At 33.2% G+C, this 24253-nt stretch overlaps 2 protein-coding genes across 3 annotated transcripts; one reads left to right on the forward strand and one right to left on the reverse strand.

Annotated features, from left to right (window-relative positions):
* The first annotated feature begins 5422 nt into the window (after positions 1-5422).
* LOC144565801 (uncharacterized) lies at positions 5423-11973 on the forward strand. Of its 2 annotated transcripts, none has more exons than XM_078315638.1 (7): positions 5423-5652; positions 5780-5828; positions 5929-6432; positions 10315-10372; positions 10455-10538; positions 10624-10765; positions 11502-11973. In XM_078315638.1, exons 3-7 carry the CDS (start codon positions 5997-5999, stop codon positions 11850-11852), a joined length of 1071 nt encoding a protein of 356 aa, XP_078171764.1. In that variant the 5' UTR covers positions 5423-5652; positions 5780-5828; positions 5929-5996; the 3' UTR covers positions 11853-11973. The 2 variants fall into 2 exon arrangements, with proteins under 2 accessions (XP_078171764.1, XP_078171763.1); XM_078315637.1 differs by having other exon boundaries at positions 5950-6432.
* A 2583-nt stretch (positions 11974-14556) lies between these two features.
* LOC144565382 (uncharacterized) lies at positions 14557-18820 on the reverse strand. The gene is made up of 4 exons (XM_078315120.1): positions 18004-18820; positions 15654-15724; positions 15093-15294; positions 14557-14936 (listed from the first exon to the last, which is right to left on the reverse strand). Exons 1-4 carry the CDS (start codon positions 18130-18132, stop codon positions 14757-14759), a joined length of 582 nt encoding a protein of 193 aa, XP_078171246.1. The 5' UTR covers positions 18133-18820; the 3' UTR covers positions 14557-14756.
* Between the last annotated feature and the right edge of the window lie 5433 nt (positions 18821-24253).

Genomic DNA, 24253 nt, shown 5'->3' on the forward strand with positions numbered 1-24253 from the left:
CAGTCATGAACTCGAAATGATCCATAAATTCAATAATACTCAAGGCAACAAAATGATATTAATCATCCAATTCATGAACAAAGCTTTATGATAAATTATCGTATTATTGACTTCTAGATTATTACACTAACAGGTTATTGGTTGAGCTACTTAGAGGATCCATTTTATGGACTATTTGGCTGGAAAGAAATAGAATTTGTTTTAATGATGCTAACCCTCTACCGATTAAATCTATTGGAACAAAAATTATTTCATTAGCTAGCTTTTGGTGTCAATCCCGATTAGATGATTTATTTTTCAAATTGAGTCTAATGCTCCCTTCTGATGTTAAGGATCTCCCATATCAAATACAAGAGGAAGAGGTAAGAAGTCCAGAATTGGCTCAAGTAGTGGACCTTCTAATGTCAATTTCCCAAGTGGACAGTTCAGAAGATATGCAGGTTTTTGGAGCTGGCAACCCTCCATCTCCAATGTCTAGAGAAGAGGAGAGTGATGAAGATTTATTGGATATATAGTCCTTAGCTTTATATACTTTCAATGTTTTTAGTAGTTTCTTATGTTTTACTTTTCTTAGTTGTGAGCTTGTTTCTGTGAACTTGTTCTTCTTTTGTTTTTACTTTGTTTTTATAGCTGTATGGACTTGTAATATTTGATTTTGGTACCAATTTGGTACTAAATCAGATATGCTTTGATTTCAAATAAAATCGGTGGTATATACCACTTTTCTTCAAAAAAAATTGGGCCGTTCAACAATAAAGGATTAAACCTCCTTAAGACTTAATTCATTTTCTTTAACTTTCTTAGTCGCTTAATCCTGTTGAACACCGGCTCCTTAGCGCGGATTAAGATCACCTCTTTTAGCCTTCTTTTATCCGAATCTTAAGACACCTCTATCCCTTCCTCTAGCTTCTTTATCTTTCACTTACGGATTAAGATAACCGAATATTAATTCCTTAGCGCTCCTTAAGCTCTTAATCTCTTGTTGCCAATCAAAACACACTTTGTGCAATGCTCCTAGTCCTATAAGAAAAAAGAATCATAAAAGCAGTTCATCAGATAAAATATATATTTTTTTATATTTTTTTTTCTGATGTATTATTTAGTAGTCGATTCACCTAATAGAGATATTGTTTTGTGGACACTTAGTTGATTTTAATAATAATTAGTTATTTTTAAACATATATGTGTTAACAATACACGTACAACCTGTGTACTTTTAATATTAAATCGATTACTTATGATAAAAATATTTTTTGAACATTAAACCAGTGTCTTTTGACATTTAATAATTTTCTTTAACACTTATGGTTAATCTTCTCATGACGTATCCGGTGAATGGTGGCGGTATGGAGATTACACGACTTGTCAATACTGCATTTTCATACAATTTTTTTTTGGGGATTCAAAGCCCGTAGATACAATCAAAAGCTACATCTTGAAAATATTACTATGTGTTAAAAAGAAATAGATAATTGTTAAAAGCAATAATTAAGTGTTTACACGATATTTTTTTTATTTACGGTAGCTAATTTAACATTAAAAATTCAGACATAAGTATATTTTTAATTCATATATGTGAATTTTTTTTGTTAAATTTAACTATTAATTTTTTATAAAAATAATACATTAAATGCTTAATATAAGACTGAACTTGACACTGAAAAATTCTCCGTGGGGTGCTGCACCGAGCCTCCTACTTCCAATTTTTTTTATTAATGTCTAAGAAAAAAAAATCAAATTGTACACTTTGTTTAACAAAATTTTAAAAAATATTCAAACCGCAAATAAAATTTACAGTTTTGGACGACTTTTCGCAAATAAAATCTAAAATTTTAGCCTCTCCAAAACTACATAATAAAACTAGAGTTTTGAAAAATATTTGCAGTTAAAATACTATAAATAAATGGACGATTCTACTCTTTAACTCAAATTGCATTTGACCTTTTTGTTTTCTTCTATTAAAATAATACACACATTCCGTATAAAATATGTTATATTTATAGAATATTAAAATACTCAATCAATTTATATAAGGGGAAATTGGTTCTATGCCACCTCAAAATGCTTAAATTAGAAAAATGTCATCCCAAACTTTCTATTTTGCTAAATGCCACCCTAAATCACATTTATTAAGAAAAATGTCACAAATATCATATTAATGTATAATTTTAACTTAACAAATTACAGTATACATGAAATGATCAAAATAGCCTTGATCTTCAAATTTTTTTTTTTCTCTTCTAACGGATCGTTCATTAAACTCTAATGAAACCCGGTTCATTATTCTCCGTCTTCCCATCTCCCACTTTTCTTTCTCGCACCAATAATTCATGGTTTTCCTAATGAGTCGATCTAATCCGATCCAAGCCGAGTCCTTCCTTCGCTCCTCCCTGTCAAAGCTCCGAGAAAAACAGCTATGCTATATAACTTCCGAAATATATAACTTTAACATTTTGGACTTAGACATTCAGAATTTTCGCACATGAGAATTATTTTCAATGCTTAGTTTAGCGAGAGACAGTTTCTGAGTCAGTGTTGACTGGTTTGACAGTTTTAGAGTTTTCAATTGGTGAGATTGTAAAATTCACCAAAATTATTCTACTGGGCCAAAAATGGAAAAATTTATATGGAGATGTTTAACAAGTTATGCTCTACATAACTGCAAAATTGCATGACTTAATTCACAGTATAGCTATTTTTGGCAATTTAATTTGTGTTTTCCTATTTTTCTGAGATTTCTGGTACTAATAAAGGTGCTATTGAGTTTTGATTTGATTTTAGACCTGGTACATGCCTGGAACAGATAAGTACCAGCAAAAATTAAATTTGATTTTTAGTTTTTGGATAAATTAAATTTTGTCATAATCTCTTTTAGTACAATATTGAAATGTGCCAAGCATGAATTGTAGCATCAGGTTTTTATATCATGCATGTAGGTACCAACTCAATGACAGCTCAATCAATAAGTACCAGCAAAAAGAGAATAACATCATTTCCTAAAGAACATTGAATAACAACATTTCAAGAAGTAACTGTCTTAGTGTCTAATGCACATCAATACATCACAAGTATCAAATTGATTAAATCAAATTCAAATAAATTTGAGTAAAATTAAGTGTTACATTATAACACAAAAAGAACCCCTATCAAAACCTTAACTACACACTTAAAAAAAAAAAAGATCAATGAGCCATTTCATCATCCAGTGATACTCATTCAAGGATGCTCTTCTCTCTGATTTGTGCCAGTAAAATATTATCACGTAGTTTTTGTTGCATCGGCAACTTTCACAATAGCGAAGCTTGGCATCTCTTGCAAGGTCTCGATACATCTGAGTTCCATGTATTGTATCAGCACCTTTAGCCACTCATGTTACCTAGACAAATAATTAAAAGTTAATAACAAATATATACATCTGAGTTACTAATCACAATTTGCATCTGTTTATATGGTAAAATGATTTCAGTATTGAAGTAAATGGCACTGTCTAGAGTAAATGGTACAAAATTGTTACTATGAAATTGCATTTCCAATTTGCATGCCCAATTTGTACTATTTTAATGTATTTGGTATAGCTACTGAAAATTCAGAGAAAATGGTTCCAATTTGTTGGTATGAAATATTTCAGCAGGTATGCTATTGTCTACGAGAGAGTTGACTTCAATTGATGGTTAAAAGCAAAAGTACAAGATACACCATGCAATATTTACAAAATCAAAGACAACGAGAGAGAGAAAAAATGGAGTATACAGGACAAGGAGGCGCTAGAGAGAGGAGGCTGGAGAGCAAGCCTGGAGGCGCTGGAGAGAGAGAGAGGCGCGAAGGAGGAGACAATCGGGGTCAGGTGGAGAGGCAGGAGGCGAGCCGAGAGTAGGGCTGTCAAAAAAGCTCGCGGGTCGTGGCTCGCCTCTAGCTCGCTCGGTAGTGGACCGAGCTGTTAACGAGCCAGCTCGGCTCAGGCTCGGGCCAAAATAAATGAGCTGAGCCAAGGGTCAGCTCGGGCCTGGCCAGCTCGGCTCGTTAAGCTACAGTGGATTTAGGGTTTAGCCCCGTATAATTTTAAGTCCAATCCCATTTTCAAAGGCACAATTATGCAAAATTGATGTATTTTTGGTCTGAGAAGAAAGGATATGGGCTTCAGTTGCTTGAAGATGTGCCTGCTGAACGATTTCTTAAATTTTTTGAATGAGCTTTCTTATTTTTATATTTTTGAATTTGTATAGTAGCAGCCCAATAAAGCCTAGCGAGCTAGCTCGCGACTAGCTCGGGCTGGCTTGTCACGAGCGAGCCAGGGGTTTTTGGCTCGGATGACCTAGGTCCAGCTCGCTCGGTCCAGGCTCGGGCCAAAATAAACGAGCCGAGTTAAGGCCCAGCTCGTTTACACCCCTAGCCGAGAGAGAATAGTTTTTCGTGAGAAAATTGCACCCATTAACAAATGTATATAATCGGACTCATTAAGGTTAGGTTGAGGGTATTTTTGGAATATACGAAAATACTACTTAAATACAACATATTTTGTTTATTTTTTATTACAAATGTATAATAATTTGTGTATTGTGACATTTTTCTTAATAAATGTGATTTGGGGTGGTATTTATCAAAACAGAAAGTTTAGGGTGGCATTTTTCTAATTTAAGCATTTTGAGGTGGCATGAAACCAATTTCCCCTTTATATAAAAATATTTGAAATTCAACTTGCAACATTAATTCTAACAGTTGCTTTATATTAAATATTATAATATTATACATGTTTTATTAAAATATTATAAAAGAAAAGAGGACACTAACAGTTGCTTTATAGACTGGAATCGTAATTTTTTTTCCTGGTTTTGTAAAACTGTGAATTTAATTTGCGGTTTTAGAAAGACTAAAACCGTAAATTTAAATTTAATTTACAGAAAGTAGACACAAAACCGTAAAAAAACAAAATTAAATTCACAATTTTACAAAATCAGAAAAAACAAATTACGGTTTTAATATTTTTAAAATATGGTCAAACAAGATGTAAAATTTAAAATTTGTTATTATTTTTTTAATATTAATAAAAATTTCGGCTCCTACTTTGCCGTTATTACCCTATCCCGACTGCTACGTTACGCTTCTCAGTGTTAAACGACACGAGTCATGAGTATTACCGGCTACAGCCAGCGGAAAAGATTATTCACCGGCACCTTCCGGTTCCCAAATTTAAATACGCCCACCTGGCCACCCACTTTATAGCTTGCACTCCTTGCGCTTCAGTTAAGCAAATAAACTTCCAAACAGAAGTTTACAATCTTTTACTCTTTTTACTTTTCTGTCAGTAATAACCAATAATCTAATAGAACAGGATTTTACTTTGTTTATAACCTGACACGTCATTTTATAGTATAAGTTCGTAAATGATTCAAGGCTGAAAGATACTTGTCCGTCATCGCCACAGGAATCCTATGCACATCCCAGTGATTGCACCTACTGACAAATGGGTCCTGCCTCTTCTTTTTTGGCGTTTTTTATTAATCTCTTTTCAGACTTTCTTCAGCTCGTTTGAACTGGTCCTAACTAATCTTTGGAAGAGTCGAAGACTGTCGAAGGAATTGGAACCGTAAATTCAAAACCCTGAAGATACCTATATATAGGTTTTCGATTTATCCTAGACTACAGGCTGGAATGGTCAGTTCACTTGATGCATTCTTTCTCTGCCTTCTTTTCATTTTCAAATTTCAGATATTTGTTTGCTCTTTTGTTTCTTTGTTCCTCCTAATTTTGAAACTATCATTATTACATTTCTCTATTTCAGATTTTTAAGCTCTCTGGATATTCGAAATAACTAAATCCCTTTGATTCAGGTAAAGCGGCCGATTTTTATCTCGATTCAGTTCTTTTGAATTTCAAACTCTTATTATCTCTGCAAATTTGAATTATTTTCCCTAATTCCTCACAATGCAGTTTGAATCCTTTTGAGATTAGGGATTTTCCCAGTAACTTGAGCTGAGTTAACTCAATTGGAGCCTTCAATGGCTGACATGGAGAGTGAGGCGAGACCGGTGCTTGTGCCTGGGGGGAACAAGACAAGACCTGTTAAACCAGTCCCTTCAAAACCCATTTCAAAACCTTCAAACCCTCAAATGGTGAAGTCTAAAGAACCAACCATTACAAAATCTCCTTCTCCTATTTCAAACCCTCGGTCAATTCTCAAAAAGAAGGAAGCATCTCTCCATAGAAACCTCTCTCTAGATGCCTCTTGTTCGTCGGACGCGTCTAGTGATTCATCTTGTAGCAGGCCATCTAGTACGTCAACCAGTAGGAGCCGCCATACTGTGGTGATCCGTCCAAAGAAAGAGGTGGGCAATGAAGGCAAGGCAGAGAAAGAAGAGAAAGAGATGGTTTCTGCTGCATCTCAGGATTTTATTGAAGGAAAGCGGCGCTGCAGCTGGGTCACAGCAAATGCCGGTAAAATTTTGTTTTTTATCACTTTTGGGTTGATATAATTAGAGTTAGTTGGTCAATGTTTTGAGCAAAGTAGACTGCTGATGTCTTTTCAGTGGGTGTGATGATCAAAACCTAGAATTTGTATACCATGTTATAGTAATTATACCGTGTTGACACCATTCCTGAAGCAGCTGTGCCAGCAATAGCATTTTTTTTAATTAAGGGCTCCAATAAACCCCAGCATTCATTTCTATTTAGATGCCTTTTGCGGGAACTGAACCCTGCTTCTCTCCATATAAAGGAGGTTTTTTTTTTTTTTTTTTTTTTGTGGGGGGGGGGGGGGGGGGGGGAATAGGTTTAATGCCCTTCCATTTATTAAAAGAAAAACTTACAAAATCCTAATATGCAAAATTCAAACATAACAACCAAGACAAAAACCACTACCCCTAACTAAGTAAAAAAAACCCGTGATGCTAGTATTGTCTCAGCACACACACCCAGCATCATGAATTAGACACTGTGACCCAACTGACCGAATCAGCAAACCAATATCAAAATTTCAGAACACAGGTTCACCATTGACCTGGCATCAAACTCAAAATCCCCTAAACCCCTTTTTTTTTTTGAAACCTTGGCAGTGGCTGCCAAGTATAATTTTCATTAATTAAACACAAATTACATTAATCGTTCTACATCCAGAACGTCATCCACATCTAACTCCATCAACATCAACATCAACATCTAAACTCAACACCTAACAACTAAAATAACAAAAGAAAATAAAATAAACCCTCCCCATCAGTAAGTAGACATTGGTGACTTTCAACATCGACTGGCCAATCACCGGAGGAAATGAGGCATCCTTTTTTTTTCATTTTTTCCGCTAGGTTCTAGGGTGGGAGAGGCCAACGCGGCCTCGGCCTCCCCTTCCAAATCAAGGTTTTGTGTAGTGAGGGTGTTGGTGGGAGGGTTGGAGGCGCTAGGAGACGGGAGAAATGACGGCTAGGGCTATTGTCACCAATTCTCCCTAAAACTCCCGACGATGGTTGAAGAGGACGGGAAGGTGTTAAGAGACGAGAGAGCTAGCGGCTAGGGCTATCGTCGCCGACTCTCTCTGCCTTGGGCCGACCAGCGGCGGCCTAGGCAGAGGCTGGGTTGATCGGCGACGGTGACGGAGGTGCAGCAGGGTTGGCGATGGTGAGGCGGCTCCTCTCTGCCTTGGGCGGCTGGTAGAGATAGAGAACGGGGGCTAGGGTTCTCAGCAATCACCTTTTGCCCGCTCCTAATGAAAAATAGTTCTCCCCCTAAACCCCTTAGAATGAATTAATCATCAGCTCTGAAACATAGGAGTCTGAGTATAACAGTAAAGCAAAACACTCAATATTTTGAGGCATACCAATACCAGAAATGTTTTAAAGGCATGCCTCTTCAACTTGTTACAAGAAACACATGGAGCACAGCTCTTATAGAAAAAACAAAGCAGGAACATCATTACTGCAATTAAAAGCCATCTATCATCACTGGTACCAGTATTGCTGGTACTGGTAAGCAACCCCACTTGGCTGGGCGACAAGGTCTGAATTGGTATCATGTTCAAATCAACTGGAACCCATTTTGCCAACTGCTGCTTCACTTTGCATCTCTTATTTCCTGTCCAATAGTCCAACAAAGAGCAAGTTAGTAAAACTAGATGTCTAATAGAAGGAAAAGGTTTCACATCAAAGCATAGTGTATTTCTACACTTCCAAGTGCACCAGCAAAGTGCACTAACTGCCATAAGCATAGCTTGTCTTTGAGACAAAGGCAAGGTCATAGCATAGTGATGTATATCATTCAAATCTGACCATGTAAGGTTTGTTTAAATCTGATAATTGTCCCTCGTGATTCAAGTACAGCCTGTGTAGAAATACAGGAATTAGTGCACAAATCATATAAATAAGGAAAAGCAGGAGCTAAAGAGCACGTAGAGGCCAAACATCTAACCAAAATTTGATATCAGTTCCACATCCAAGTTGATAAGAGCAACTCAGTTGACCTTTTGTTTGCAACTTAACTACCTCTCTCCAGAAAAGTGACACTTGAGTTAAAGGGGTGTGAGAATTATATTTTAGGGAAAATTTCCTGTGTGCCCGTTCAAAATTTGGAAATAGCCAATATCTCCATGAATACATCATAATATCCAATATCCCCATACAAACTTAACTTTCTTTCTTTTATCCCCTTTCAACCATTTTATCTTTTATTTAATTAATTTAAAAATTATATTAACCAATACACCCTTTCATTAAAATGGAGGTGTCCATTAAATTGCTCACAATAATTAAATAAGAGCAAAAACAGAAAACTGTTCATCTTTCTTCTTTCTAATGCGGCAGACCCATCTATGATTCCAGATTAATCTTACACATCCTCTAACTGTGGCAACAATGAGGCTACCTTAAGTAGCACCTTTAGTTCTTCAACTGAGTTCGATAGCAGTGCTAGCACAATTTTGGTTCAAGAGGCATTGAAGAATGTAATGGCATGACTGATTTGTCTAAGGAGCTCGAAGCTTTGCATGACTGTTCATAACCGAGCTCGTGAAGAGTAGCATGGTGGGTGGTGAAGATACAGATACAGACAATTTGGATTTTGTGTTGTATTCCAACGAATTAGATGAGTTGGTAACCAGATCCACTTTGAGCGAAATCATGCAAGGCAGCCCCTAACTTCAATAGTCCTCCATCCTTTATTCCCATGACAGAATTCGGCCAACCTCAAATCATACTAAGCAATTTGTCAATCTTTGCAAATGGTAGAGCAGGTTCGAGACAGTTAACAATTGATCAGAAAGTTGAGCAGTACTTTTCGAAGCTCATGCCTTCAATTTGCCTTTCTGTTACATATTTGTGCTGTAGCTTTCAGCCGTATGCACTAATATTTAATTTTGAATTTGAAAGATTAAGAAATGAATTATTGATCCTTTATTGTTAAAAATCAAAATAGACACGATCGACAGAGTAGCTAAAGAGTCTGTGGCATAGGAAAGAAGGAAGACAAGCATTTCCTGTTTTAGTTCTTATTTAATCATGGTGAGAAATTTAATGGACAACTCCATTGTAATAAGAGGATATATTGGTCAATACAATTTTTAAATTAATTAAATAAAAGATAAAATGGTTAAAAGGGGATAGAAGAAAGAAAGTCAATTTTGTATGGGGATATTAGATATTATGATGTATTTATGGGGATATTGGCTATTTTCAAATTTTGAATGGGCACACAGGAAATTTTCCCTATATTTTAATTGAATCACTTGTTTCCACAAACCTGAGTGGTGTGGGTGCTTCCACTTCCACCACCATTTCATAAGTAAGGCCTTGTTCATAATGGCAATATCTTCTACTCCCAGCGCCGCAAAAGCTTTTGGATAACAGACATTGGTCCAATTCAGTAATTACCTTGCCACAAAAATCTGCATTTAACTTGATCAATTTGCTTAATTACCTTAGCAGGCATCTTATAAAGAGACAGCACATAAAGGGGCATAGCTGTCAATACTGAGTTCAGAAATGTCAGCCTCCCCCCTATGGACAACAAATTACCAATCCACCCTTGCAATTTTTTAGAAATCTTATCAATGATATATCCCCAATCTGCCACTGTCAGTTTCTTATCACTCAAAGGCACACCTAAGTACTTAAAGGGTAGTTGAGCCACTTTACAACTCTGTATAAAGGAGATGCCAACAATATCTGTGCTAGGCTCGTGGTTCGGTGCCGACAATAGTTGTTTTATCTTTTTTCATAATCTTATTTTTGAGTTATATATCTACCCTTTTATTGTGTCCACGGCAAAAATTAAACTGTATATTTTGTTCTTATCTTCAGCTTATTTTTCTTTTCTTTTTTTCCTTTGCAATAGAGCCCTGTTATATCGCTTTCCATGATGAAGAATGGGGAGCACCCCTCCATGATGATAGGTATGTCACAAAATAAAACATTTAAAATTTTAAATAAATATTTAAATTTTGTTAATAAATAACATTTGTATATATCTTCTAGGAAATTATTTGAGCTGTTGGTACTATCTGGTGCTCTAGCTGAACTGACTTGGCTAGTTATTCTTAGCAAAAGACACATATTCAGGTACTCACAAAACATAATTAAAAAGCAAAAAAAAAAAAAATGAATTACTGTTGAAACCTTAACATTATGTAATATTTAATTGTAGGGAAGTGTTCATGGATTTTGACCCTGTCTCAGTTTCCAAATTAAATGAGAAAAAGCTAGTAGCACCTGGAAGCCCTGCCAGATCCCTCTTGTCAGAAGCAAAGCTGCGTGCGGTCATTGAGAATTCAAAACAAATTTTAAAGGTTTGTAAAAGTCCTCAGTGCCGGTCTGTTGTACCCATACATGCAAGTATTGATTATTTGGCACTGACCTCAGTAGGATTATTTTGTGCTTATTGTGTTCAAGGTATTATAATATCCAAACATTATTAATAGTCCCACACAATTCAATTAAAATATTTGTAAGTAAAGGTACACTCCCTGAATCAGTTCATAACAAAGTATCTATTATCTAAGTTATTATTGTAGTTGTTTTATATTGCTAAAGCCGGAACTAAGAAGCCTGTTGCCCAAGAGATGAAAGTACAAAATAGAGAGAACCAGCATGCATCTGTTGGTATCAATCCCAATCTGAACCAGATCTGACTGCCACGATTGTTTAATTTTAATGTACCATTAGCAATTTCTTGTTGTGCAGATAATAGATGAGTTTGGATCATTTAATTTCAATGTACCATTCTTGTTGTGCAGATAATAGATGAGTTTGGGATGTTTAATTTTAATGTGCCATTAGCAATTTCTTGTTGTGCAGATAAAAGATGAGTTTGGATCGTTTAATTTCAATGTACCATTCTTGTTGTGCAGATAATAGATGAGTTTGGATTGTTTAAATTTAATGTACCATTTGCAATTTCTTGTTGTGCAGATAATAGATGAGTTTGGATAGTTTAATTTTAATGTGCCATTCTTGTTGTGCAGATAATAGATGATTTTAGGATGTTTAATTTTCATGTACCATTTGCAATTTCTTGTCATGCAGATAAAAAATGAGTTTGGATCATTCGATCGGTACATATGGGGCTTTGTGAACCACAAGTCGATTGTCAGCCGATTCAGGTACCCACGTCAGGTGCCCATAAAGACCTCAAAATCCGAAACAATTAGCAAGGATATGGTACGCAGAGGCCTTAGGTGTGTGGGCCCCACTGTTATCTACACCTTCATGCAGGTCACTGGTCTGACGAATGACCACCTTGTTAGCTGCTTCTGCTTTGAGAAATGTGTGAGCGTGGCGTCGACTTGTTCTGTTGCTAACAAGGAACCTGCCGAACAGGGTAAAAGAACAAATGTCGAGGAATTGACAAGAGGTGTTGATGTGATTAGTGTGTAGCTGTAGGAAATTTAGGCGTTGATGTGTTTTTAATTTTAAACTACTAGGTACAAAACTAATTTTAAACTACTAGTTAGTGTTTTGTACCGCTTATGATTTGGTTAAGCGTTTGAATGAACTACGCTTTTGTGTATAATTATTCTCTTTCCTAAACTTTTGTGATATATGTATGATCCTTTGGATTATTATGTAATTGCATTTTATTTTTCATATCTTAAATTTCACATCTAGCTCTATTTGTCATTGCATGTATAATTGCATGTGTATGCATATTATAAGATCTGGCACTGCTATATTCTTTCATTTGTGATTTTATAGATTTACTGAGGCTAGATTGTTTGTTGGATGGATTTCTATTGGGCGTCTTTTTTTACAAGCTAACTAAAGATTTTCAGGAAAAAAGAAAATCTTCGTCTTAGTATTCTGAAATTTGTAATTTTCAAAGAGTTCAGTATAATTGGACTTCCAAAATACTTGACTGAATCAAGGCTGGGCTGCTATGTTTTTGCTAGGTGATATAAACAGCATGTGATAAATACATTTCAATTCTGATCAATTCTGAGGAACTTGTCTGGCGAAAGGATAAAACGAGGATTGAACTCGGTCAAAATTTTATTCTATCCATATGTTGTATTCGAATATTGATGCAAATAAGCTTAACACTCTGATCGGAACCACCATTCTCCTTTCAAAACGAGAAATGGAATTGATGTTTTTTAAAATTCTCTGATCGGATCAGCGTGAGCGGCAGGAAATGACTTCTTTTGATGCGATTTGGGGATCAACTTTTCCTCCGACTAATTCCTGTGAAAAATGAAGAGATTTGACGAGAGTTCATTTTATAAAAAACTAACGATATTTTATTTCCACTGATACCCTCGCTCCTCTCGCTCCCTTACTGTGGTCTCATGGTCTCCATGAAAAGAAGCGGAGAAGAGGGTTAGAAGGTTCACCGATTCTCATTGATTCCCAACACTTCAATGCTCTCTTCACGAAAGACCTAGGTGAGTATTGATCTACTAATTTTTCACTTTTTTTTTTTGAATGAAAGTCTGACAGTCAGCCCATTTTCATTTGTACTTTGGTAGTGATTTGAACCGTATTGGATATTGCAAGGAAATCCATTATTTCAGGGGATTCCCCTTTGCTTTCATGATGAACTTTTTGATTGGATAATCATGAGCAAGAGGGTATAGGTTGGGCCTTTATGCCTAATCATGATCTTTTTTCTAAATACAAACTCAGATTATCACCGCAAATTTATCACTAATGACTACTACCTATCTGCTGAACAACCAGCATCTTCAAGGTAGTCTTCTATACCTCTTGCTATCTAGATAATGGGAACATCAATTTTAACCAAAAACTTCTAATGACATCTAATTAATCTTTGAAAATAGATCCCATGTCACCAAACCAAGTTCCAGAAAAAAAAAAAAAGAGTATAATGTGATGCGGAAATTGATAATAGGTGGGGATGACACAGGGTTTGATGGTAAGGATAAAATTATCATTTTATTTTTTAACAATTTTTTTATATACATATTCAATTGTTAAATTAAGAAATGTGGATATAAATAAAATAATTAAATTATGTATTTCGTACTTCCATGATCCATCAAAAAAGAAAAAGAAAAGTCAAATGAATATCTTAGTTCTTAATTAAGAGGAGGGTTCAAATGCACCCAAATTTTTGTGCACCCAAATGCACCCTATCATTTTTCTCCGTTTTCAAAGTCCGAATAGTCAATCCGAACTGTTAGATGCGATCTACATATTAAGATGTGCTTGGAGACCAAATTTTACATTTTTTGGAATTTGTTTACTATTTATTAAACCACTTTGAAAATCGCTGATCCAATGGTCCAGAAAATGTAAAATCAGCGATTTTCAAAGTAGCTTAATAAATAGTAAAAAAATTCCAAAAAATGTAAAATTTGGTCTCCAAGCACATCTTAATATGTAAATCGCATCTAACGGTTCGGGTTGACTCTTCGGACTTTAAAAATAGAGAAAAAGAATTTGAAAGATATGATGCATTTGGGTGCACAAAAATTTGGGTGCATTTGAACCCTCTTGCTTAATTAATAAAGTTAGATGCTCTATTGTTTTTATACTATGATAGTATTTTGTTATAAGTGCATTTGTTGGACAAATAATAACAAGGATAGAAGTGTCATTTTAACTTTAGTGAAATCATTTCCTTTCTAATTATATGGACTTTCCAATCAAAAATTTGAGATGAATTGAATTGAATTCTTCTTCATTTTAATGCCGATCAACAAAGTTCAATTGAAAATCAACTCTATTGAATTATATTGAATTGAAATCAATTGAACTCTAAAACCAATTGGTTCCGATCACAGCCTAAATATTTCTTTGGGAGCAAAACTAAGTTCTGCAGGTTTTGTTGTAAATCAAACAATGACGACTAATTATTTGAAGCAAACTCCTACAGCGAAAAAAAAAGTGAGGAACCAATACTTAACAAGTTTAAACAAGGCAGAGATGAGTATAGAATACGTGTAGTTTAAATATTATTAGTTTTAAGTAGGAAAATTTTGTTCTGGTACTTTTGTGTTTATGCGATTCCTTGGAACTGCAATTAATTCGATGTGTCATCTGCTAATCCTACAAGTTTTACAATTGAAGCAGCAAAAAATATCTCAAGTGGCAGTAGATTATCACATCTATTAACAAGTTATTTTGTATTTGTCAATGCATCCAACTCTTCTTCATTTTTCATGCAAGGGAAACAAGTACATTTCTTATGTTAATTCCTCTAGAGATCCTTCATTCCATATGCAAAGATAACTTAAGGCTTGACAAACACAACTACATTGATCATCTTTTTACCAGAGGCACACCAGCAATAACTTAAAAGAAAGATAAATAACACTTAAGCTAAACTCTTAGTGCAACTTGATCTTGCCATGTGATCTTTCTCTTTCCCTTCCCATCTCTACAAACTGATGTTCTTACATCACTAGACATTGCCTGTTCACCTTCCAGATAGTAACTTTTCATTTTGTCAGGCATCACAGGTTCGCGGGTCGCATCAAAATCATCCATTTCATCACCAATCTGATATAAAATTAGATAATATATTAGACAACTCTTGATTGTTATTATGATCATCAAAATCTGCTTTCTTCATAATAAAAAATACTACTACAAACATTAAAATACATAAGGAAATAAAATAAAATAAAACATAACACGAAGGAGTTAATTTATTACCGGCACACAAGCTTGGTTAAGATCTATAACAGATGCTCTGGGTGCCACATCTTTGTCTCTGATTATAATTCCACGTCCAGCAACTTGATTTGCATCCCAATTAGATGAAGTTTCTTCTTTCCGCGTCTGTTGCTTTTTCAGATGATGTTGGATTATTTGAGATGGGTTGTTAGAAAAACTCTTGAATCTTCTCCTCAAGAACCTAACAGATAAATTATAACCATTAACATGATGTTTTAGTTTGCCGATCAGTAACCCCATCAAGTACTGGTACAATACTGTGCAGATTAATGGAGTAATTGTGGAAACATATATGAATATTGAATAAACACACAAAAGAAAAGAAAATTTTAGTAAGCACAACCAAGTTTTGACAACATGCCGACTAGCAACCTGGTCAATACAGTTCCAGAGAAAAATTCTGGCAACTATATCTGTCAGTGACGGTTATGCAATATCCACTCAATAAATTAGGTTCTCTTATTACATGAAAGAGTATCCTGTTATGCCTCATCACAGAATAACACAAAATGAGGAAAGGGGGAAGAAAATAGTTCTCACTTGATTTCCGCTTTGAGTTTCAGCTTCCTCTGCTTTGCCTTCATTAACTGTTTTCTCTTTGCTTCAGTCTCCTGACAAAAAGAAAAGAAAAGAAAAATTAAGAGAAATAAGAGGCTGATTTAGCCATCAATGAAAATTTACAAAGGAGAAATTTAGATATATGCCCATCATAACTTTGTCATTTAGATATTTATCCATTAAAAATTTAAATTTAGTTATTTCCCCATTGAAACTCATTCATTTTACTTATATCCCCATCTTGTAATTTAATTAATTAAATACACTAACTAATACTGATAAAAAATAATATGACATTTTTGTCCCTAAAATGGAGAAATAACGCACTTTTAACCCTTCTCAGTTGTCTCTCTCTACATCTAGATTTTAGAACCAAAATAAGAATAAACACACTATGTCCACTCCGATACATTTCTTATTTTTTCTCTTTCTGCTCATCTTTTACCTCCTTGTACAAGGCAATACAGTTGACCCACCGCATTCCACTGAATACTTCTATTGTGTTTGTGGGTAAAAGTACCAGTACAGGTAACTATACGAACAACAACATGTACCAGTCCAACCTTAACCATATCTCTTCTCAGCTTTGCACTCCAATTCTACTGGTAATGGTTTCGCAGCTGGCACCATTGGTACAGTACCAGATAATGTGACATGTATTGCCCTCTGCCGTGGTGATCACAACAACTACTCTTGCTCCACTTGCCTTTCTCTAATATTAGTAAATTTCTTTGTACTATTCTATTTTTCCCTAAAGTATTTCTTTATTTATATGTCTTTGCTGTTTTCTAATGATGAGGCTGTGTTACAATCTCATAGTAATTCAAATTTCTTATAATTGAGTGTGTTCTTTTCAATAATAGAATTGTTTGGATATAAACATAATTTTAGGCAAGTTGAAATGATTAGAAAAGACCAAATTGTACTTTTCATATCAGCTAAAATCAAGCAAATATATGTAGACTAATTAATCTGCTGTCTATAATAAAAATCAGAAAAAAGCTTCATAGGTATTTAATTCAAACTAGTCTATTTCGACAGAATAACAAAAACTAGATGGGGAGAGAGAGAGAGAATTGTCCTTCTGAATCCGCATTGCACCTCATTTTTCTATGCCCGGTTGCTGTTGAAGTATGGTGTGAGGTGGCTGTCAGGATTGGTTTCAGAATCATGGAACTGGCAGCCTCAATTGAAGAAATCTGGCTCAACTCACTCAGCCAGGCTAGGTCCAGAGGTAAAAGTTGCTATGAAATATGGAAAGCAACTTTTTTGTGTGTTTGCTGGCACATTTGGAAACGAAGAAATGAAACAGTTTTCTCGAGAAGAACGGTACCTTCACGTGTGCTGACTGACAGAGTTATGGAAGACTCTAAGTTGTGGTACGAAAATTGTAAGGCTGGTAGGAGAAGAATAATAGGAACAAACTCGCTGCCAGATCCAGATTGAGGTTAACAGGTCTATACATCAGAGACATGATGTATTGGATAGTTGTATTTCCCTTCATGTTTTTCTTCTGTTTTATTGAGTGAGGCAAGTTAGGTTCTGCGCTGCTGTAACAGTGGTACCGGACTTGGTACCACACACGTAGATAAGCCTGAGGGCCTTGTGTTTATTTGAGTTAGTTGTGTTGTTCTTACCAGTATTGCTACTGGTAAACAGTGGTAGGAGGTTGAAGCTGTAATTTTTATACTTGTTTATTTAATCTATTTGTTGGCAGCTGCTGCCAATTTTTCAAAAAGAGAGAGAGAGGGAAGAGGGGTTAAGAGAGTGTCCTTTCTCCATTCAAACGACTAAATTGTTCACCACCTTATTACTGAGAAATGAGAGGACTGGTGATTAACGAAGGGAAAGAAGGGGCAAGGATAAAAATGTCATTTTATTTGTTTATCAGTTTTAATTAGTGTTTTTAATTGATTAAACTACAAAATGGGGATACAAATAAAATGAATGAGTTTGAAAGGGGAAATAACTTAATTTTAAGTTTTGATGGGTAAATATCTAAATAATGAAGTTATGATGGGTATATCTAAATTTCTCTTTACAAAGTGAGATAAAAACAGCAAATTAATAGCACGATTCAAAGGTAACTTGTGGAAATAATAAGTTTAGGCCTGAATCCTAACTTCTAAAATCAAAGAAAATATTAGATCAGAAAAATTAACCTTAAAAAATTATCTTCCAAAACTCAAACGAATAACCTAAAATCAAATCCTCAAAAAAATTCCAACAAATCAATACAGACAACCCAACAATATACGTAAATATAACAGATCTAACAACATCAAAACAATCCTTATTTCAAATCAAGAGAAACCCTAGATAGAAATCTTACCTTCTGCAAATCCTGGTAGTCTAGCCACAAACTTTGGTACCTAAACTTAGTTCTGTCTCCACCTCCAACCTGGTACGAAGATGTGGATGGAGATGCCTCCATTAAGAGCGATCTCTTCACCTTCTTCATATCCTCTCAAGAAGAAGTAAAAGGAAAGAGTCGAAAGAAAGAGAAGGAGAGAAGCCAAAAAGACAAAGACCCGGATAGAGAAAGAGAAAGAGAAAGAGAAAGAGAAAGAGAGGTAGGGGAGAAAGTCTGACCCTGAATGGAAAAACCCAAAAGGCCCCATATTAATCTTTGCACAGGGACTTGGGTATGGCTGGAGTTTTCCTCCTTGGTTAGTGAGAGAGAGAGAGAGAGAAAGAGGAGAGAGAGAAAGAGAGGGAGGTGAGTTTTCCTTCCTAGAAAGGGGCATTTCTGGAACTTGGTCAGTGGTAGTTTCGTAGAGAGAGAGAGAGGTTTGGTTGGAGGGTGATGCACATAGCAGACATAGCATAGCATAGCAATATAGCATACAAGCCCATGTATGATGTATCTATCTTTCTTTCCATCTATTCTTTCTCTGTCTGTGGATTTCTTTCTTTTGATGAGGCAGATATTTGATGAAACATATTCACACAAGAAACGAGCTTTACGAGTCTCACCACCTGTCCAAATGGGCCATTGAGAAGAGGAGAAATCAGAAATTTGGTGTGTAGACTTAATACTAGACATGGACTTCATCCTCCTCTGCCTTGAATGGTGGAGATTCTCTTTCTTTTTTATCGCTTGCTTTATTTATTGCTCCTCTCCATCACTGCCCTCTGACCTTTCTCTCTCTCTGTCTCTCTGTCTCTCTGTCTCTCTGCCCCCAAGCGAGGAAAGATGGTTCACACTTCAGAGCAGAACCCTTTAAATGCACCCTGCAATGTATAATTAAATTGCACGCTGCATTACTAGTTTGCCCATCCCGCCGCTCTCCAACCTGACTTTCTTTATTAGTAAACACAAAAATAATTCTATATTTTTCAAACGTTCAAGTTTCTTAAATTATTTAGCATTTCAATTTTTCTACCGAAAATTAATTCGAAAGAACAACGAAATAAATTAATTAATCTGTTGATGTTGAAAATTAGTTCAAACTTCAAATTAATTTTTAAACACATAATTTATTTAATAAATATATATTAATTTGCAACTAGAAAAAAAAAATCAATCAAAAAATGTAAATGAAAATTCGAATTTTAAACAATCATAACTTTTAATAATAGAGAACTTTGATTTCTTATAATGATTTCATTCTAGTAACAACAGATTAATTTATTTTTGTTATTTTTCAAATTTATTTTCAGTATAAAAGTTGGAACGCTGAATTAATTATTCAGCATTCTTAGGCAGAGAAAAGTTGAATAATTAAACATTCTTAGACAGGGAAGCGCTAAATTATTCAGAATTTTGTTTCGTTTACATAGAATAATTAAGCTTTTTTGTATGAAATGAGATTTGGAATATTCGGTGATATAGATTTAATATTATTAAATATTATGAATAAAAAAATCACAGTCCAATTTCTTAAATTTGTACTTCTATTAATTATGAAACATGAAAAAAATTAGGAAGCACGCAAATAGAAACTGATGAAAGATAAATAGAGGGGTAAAAAAAACTTACATTTCTACTGCATATTTTCTTCAATAGAAAAAATATTTTTCACTCTTACAGCTTCACCCACCATGTTTAGTTTTAAATCTTTTTTATTTCGATAATTATTTTTTTCTCTATAAACTAAGAATATGTTTAATTGTAGAGTAAGTAACTATTATCTTTGTTATTATTACTCCACCTCTTATATTCTTGATTTTGAGTAATTATTATCGTCGTTATTGTCAGAGGCTAGGTTGCTGCAACAAATTTAGAAATTACTTTTGTCGTTGAATATCGATGCGTAGAGCATTTTCATTCTATAAATATTGAGATTTATAATCTTATGTGGAGTTAGTAATTTCAATTTTAGATATGTACGTCGGTTTTTATTTATAAATTATTCGACAAAATTTCTCGTTAAGAAACTGTTTCTAATTGTCACATTGGCAAAATAATTTATTCAAATTCTTTCTTTTCCGTTTATGTGGTCTCTCTTTTAATAGAAACTCTAAAATTAATTTTAAAGATGTGAAGATTTAAAAATTAAGAGAGGTTTTAATTTTTAAATAGTGGCTGACAAATATTTAAAAATATATTTCAATTGTTGGAATAGAGATGCTGAGGTAAATTAGTTTAAAAACAATAGAATTTTTTTTTGAAGTTGAAAAATATAAGACAGTGTTAGGTCGCAACGACATATATTTTTTTGAAAGTATTAAAAAGTGTTATTATTTCTTGAGTATTTGGACTTGTTGAAAGAACTAACCTTGTCTATTTTGAACTTCATTATCAACCTTTATGCCTATCATTAGTATTTGGTTTCTCTTCTCGACTGTATTTCCCTCCTAAAAATAGATATAACAATTAGATTTAATCTATGTTGTTTAATCTTCAATTTATTATCAATATTTCTCATTATTGGTGGCTTTGGTGCTAGACAAAATTGGATTTCTTTTAGTAAAAAACTAAATTTAAAAGTGCTGGCATTGAGAGAAATATAAAAAGAAGACAAATTTGAAAGAGTTGATTTATTCATACCCTCTGAATCAACTCTTAGATCTAATAGAAGAAATTCACATGTTAAAATCTCCATTAGATTTACCTTCTTAATTTTTAAAAATGACAGAGTTGTCACTGAACAGTCTAATTTAATTAAAAATAAATAAATATAAATCACGGTACATAATATTTTAGAATAATTATACTAATCCCCCACCCCTGTCCCCCCATTTATCCCCGCACTCTCTCTCTCTCCAAATTAACTTCCTTAACTTCCTTAACTGTCTTTTATCCCCCCATTAATTCTGCTAAGAATTTCCATTTATCCCCGCATTAATTACTGTGAATTAATAACAATCCCCGCATTAATTATACTTTCCTTGAATAACAATTCCTGCTAACAATTATTTATCTGTTTATTGATTCTCAAGAAAGTATTTATCATTGTTCTGACAAATATTTATCCTTATATCTGAGAAGTATTTATCATTGTCTCTGACATATTAATACTTTGATTTGATTAAACATTACTTATTGACAAGTTCAAGAAAGTATTTATCATTGTTCTGACAAGTATTTACCATTATATCTTAGAAGTATTTATCATTATCACAGACATTTTACTGTAAGTTGCAATTATGTCTGAGACGTATTTATCCATGTAACATAAAGTATTTATCATTATGCCTGAGAAGTATTTCACTGTGAGTTGCAATTATGTCTGAGAAGTATTTATCCATGTAACATAAAGTATTTATCATTATGTCTGAAAAGTATTTATTATTGATATTTTACTGAAAGTTGCAATTATGTCTAAGAAGTTTTTATCCATGTAGCATAAAATATTTATCATTATGTCTGAGAAGTATTTATCATTAGGTGAGGGGATTGTTTATTTAATGGTTCCTAGTTACGCGGGGACAATTCAAAAAAACAAAGAAATTTTGTGCGGGGATAGCTGATAAGTATTTATGAGGGGATTGTTTATTTAATGGTCCCCAGTTGTGCGGGGACAATTCAAAAAAAAAAAGAAATTTTGTGCGGGGACAATTGATGGATTGATTTGTTCAGTCATAAATAGAGACCATTGCATAGGGATTAATACTTTGCAAATCCAGGATAAATACTTTGATGCTTCAAGTTAAATACTAACAATTTCTGCGGAGTATTAATGATTGAGCGATCCCCCATGACTTTTTTGGCAGTTAGTGCGGGTTTTTTTGCGGGGATTGTTATCATGATCCAATATTTTATAATATGTCAAGAAGTATGCGCCGATTTTTTATTTATATCCAAAAAATATATAAATTTAAAAAACTAATCAAACCGCTTGTTTTTTTTTAAACTACCCAAACCGGAAAAAAAAATTCCGGAAATTGGATCCTAAATCCGGAATAATTTTTTCCGGATTTAGGATTTTTTTTTTATTATTTTTTTTAGGAATTTTTTTTTTCATTTTTCAGTTTTTATTTATAATTTATTTATTTTTTGTATTGAAGTATTACAAATATTTAATATATTTTTAAAAAAATAGATGGAATACTATATAATTTAATTTATTCGAAAGACTGCTACAAATAATCCGGATCAACATTTTTCATGCTGGATTTTTTACGGCCGTAAAAAAAATAATATAATATAATATATGTATATGTATATATAATATAATATACGTATATAGGAATATGCTAGCATGCTATGCATAGTATAGAGCCCCTCCATGCAACGCCTTGGATTTCGACTTTTCAAAAAAATTTTACTATTTCTTTAGATTTATTAAAAATCGCTTTTTTTTATGGTCTAGATTTGCTGAAAACAGCGATTTTCAATAAATCTAAAGAAATAGTAAAAAAATTCCAAAAAATATAAAATTTGGTCCCCAAACACATATTAATATGGAGAACAAGATAAACAGTTCGGATCGACCGTTAGAATTTTGAAAAGTTGAAATCCAAGCCGTTGCACGGAGGGGCTCTATGCTATGCATAGCATGCTAGCATATTCCTATGTATATATATGTATATATAATATAATATATATGTTAAAAATTTTATTCGACCCGAACCATTCAACAAAAATTTTTATTTGATCCGAACCGTTCAAAAAACAGTGATTTTCTACCCATCTTAAAAAATATTAAAACAATTTCAAAAATTATAAAATTTCATCCCTAACCATATTTTAATATGGATATCATGTTGAACGGTTCGGATCGATAATTTAGACTTTGTATATGAAGAAAATGAAGATATAAAATATGAGGTATAAAAAAACTGAGGCATTGGAACCCTCGTTTAGTGCCTCAAAAATTCAGTTTAAATTTTCGTTCAACGGTAGGCATTCAACGATCGGTATTTTCAAAGTTTTCAAAGTCCAAACAGTCGATCCAAACCGTTCAACATGATGGATATTTTAAAATGTGCTTGCAGATCAAATTTTACATTTTTCTAAATTTTTTTACTATTTATTAAAATGGGTACAAAAATTCAATGGTCTGAATATAGCGATTTTGTTAAATACTTAATAAATAGTAAAAAAAATATAAAATTTGATATGCAAGCACATTTTAACATATATATTATATTATATATACATACATATACATATATTATATTATATTAATTTTTCTTACGGCCATAAAAAATCCGGCATGGAAAATATTGATCCGGATTATTTGTAGCCGTCTTTCGAATAAATCAAATTATATAGTATTCCATCTATTTTTTTAAAAATATATTAAATATTTGTAATACTTCAATACAAAAAATAAATAAATTATAAATAAAAAATGAAAAAAAATAATAAAAAAAAAAATCCTAAATCCGGAAAAAATTATTCCGGATTTAGGATCCAATTTCCAGAAATTTTTTTTCCGAAAATTTGTATTGAAACCGGAAAAAAAAATTTCGGTTTGGATAGTTTTCGAAAAAAAACAAGCGATTTAGTTAGTTTTTTAAATTTATATATTTTTTTGGATATAAATAAAAAAATCAGAAGTATGTGAGTACATTTGATAAGAGATAATATTCTTCATGTCTCTATTATTATATTAATTATTAAGTTGTACATACGTAGATGTTCTGATTCATAAATAGCTGTGATTAAAAGATGAAATTTCAAATTGAATATGTGCCTTCTAATAAAAAAAATATGTATTTATATGATTTTATGTATCTTTCTTTTTTTATGTTTTTTTATTTGTAAAATTTCAAATTTATTCAGACACATACTCGCCATTTGAAAAATTATATTATTTTTATATTGGTCCTGATTTCTTTCCATTTTAAATGTCATTTAAAATTTTTTATAATTGATTGATCATGTCTTCATTTCTTTTTATTTTTTATATCATTTAAATACTGATATTTGTCATTTAGTATCTCATTTTGTACGAGACTTTTTTTATAAAAATATGTCAAGAAAAAAAGCATATATGCCAATTAATACATGAAATGTTATTTATATGTGGATTTAAGGAATGTTATTTGTTATTTAGTGTAAACTTCGTTTATAAAAATATGATATTTTGTATAAATTTGCATATATTTAAAAAATATTTTTTCCATATTGAACGCACAGACACAATACTAATAAAACATTACAAGTTTAAAAATTCCTTACTAGTTAG

This window comes from Carex rostrata, chromosome 14 (genome assembly GCF_964058835.1).
Source record: "Carex rostrata chromosome 14, lpCarRost1.2, whole genome shotgun sequence".
NCBI lineage: Eukaryota > Viridiplantae > Streptophyta > Magnoliopsida > Poales > Cyperaceae > Carex > Carex rostrata.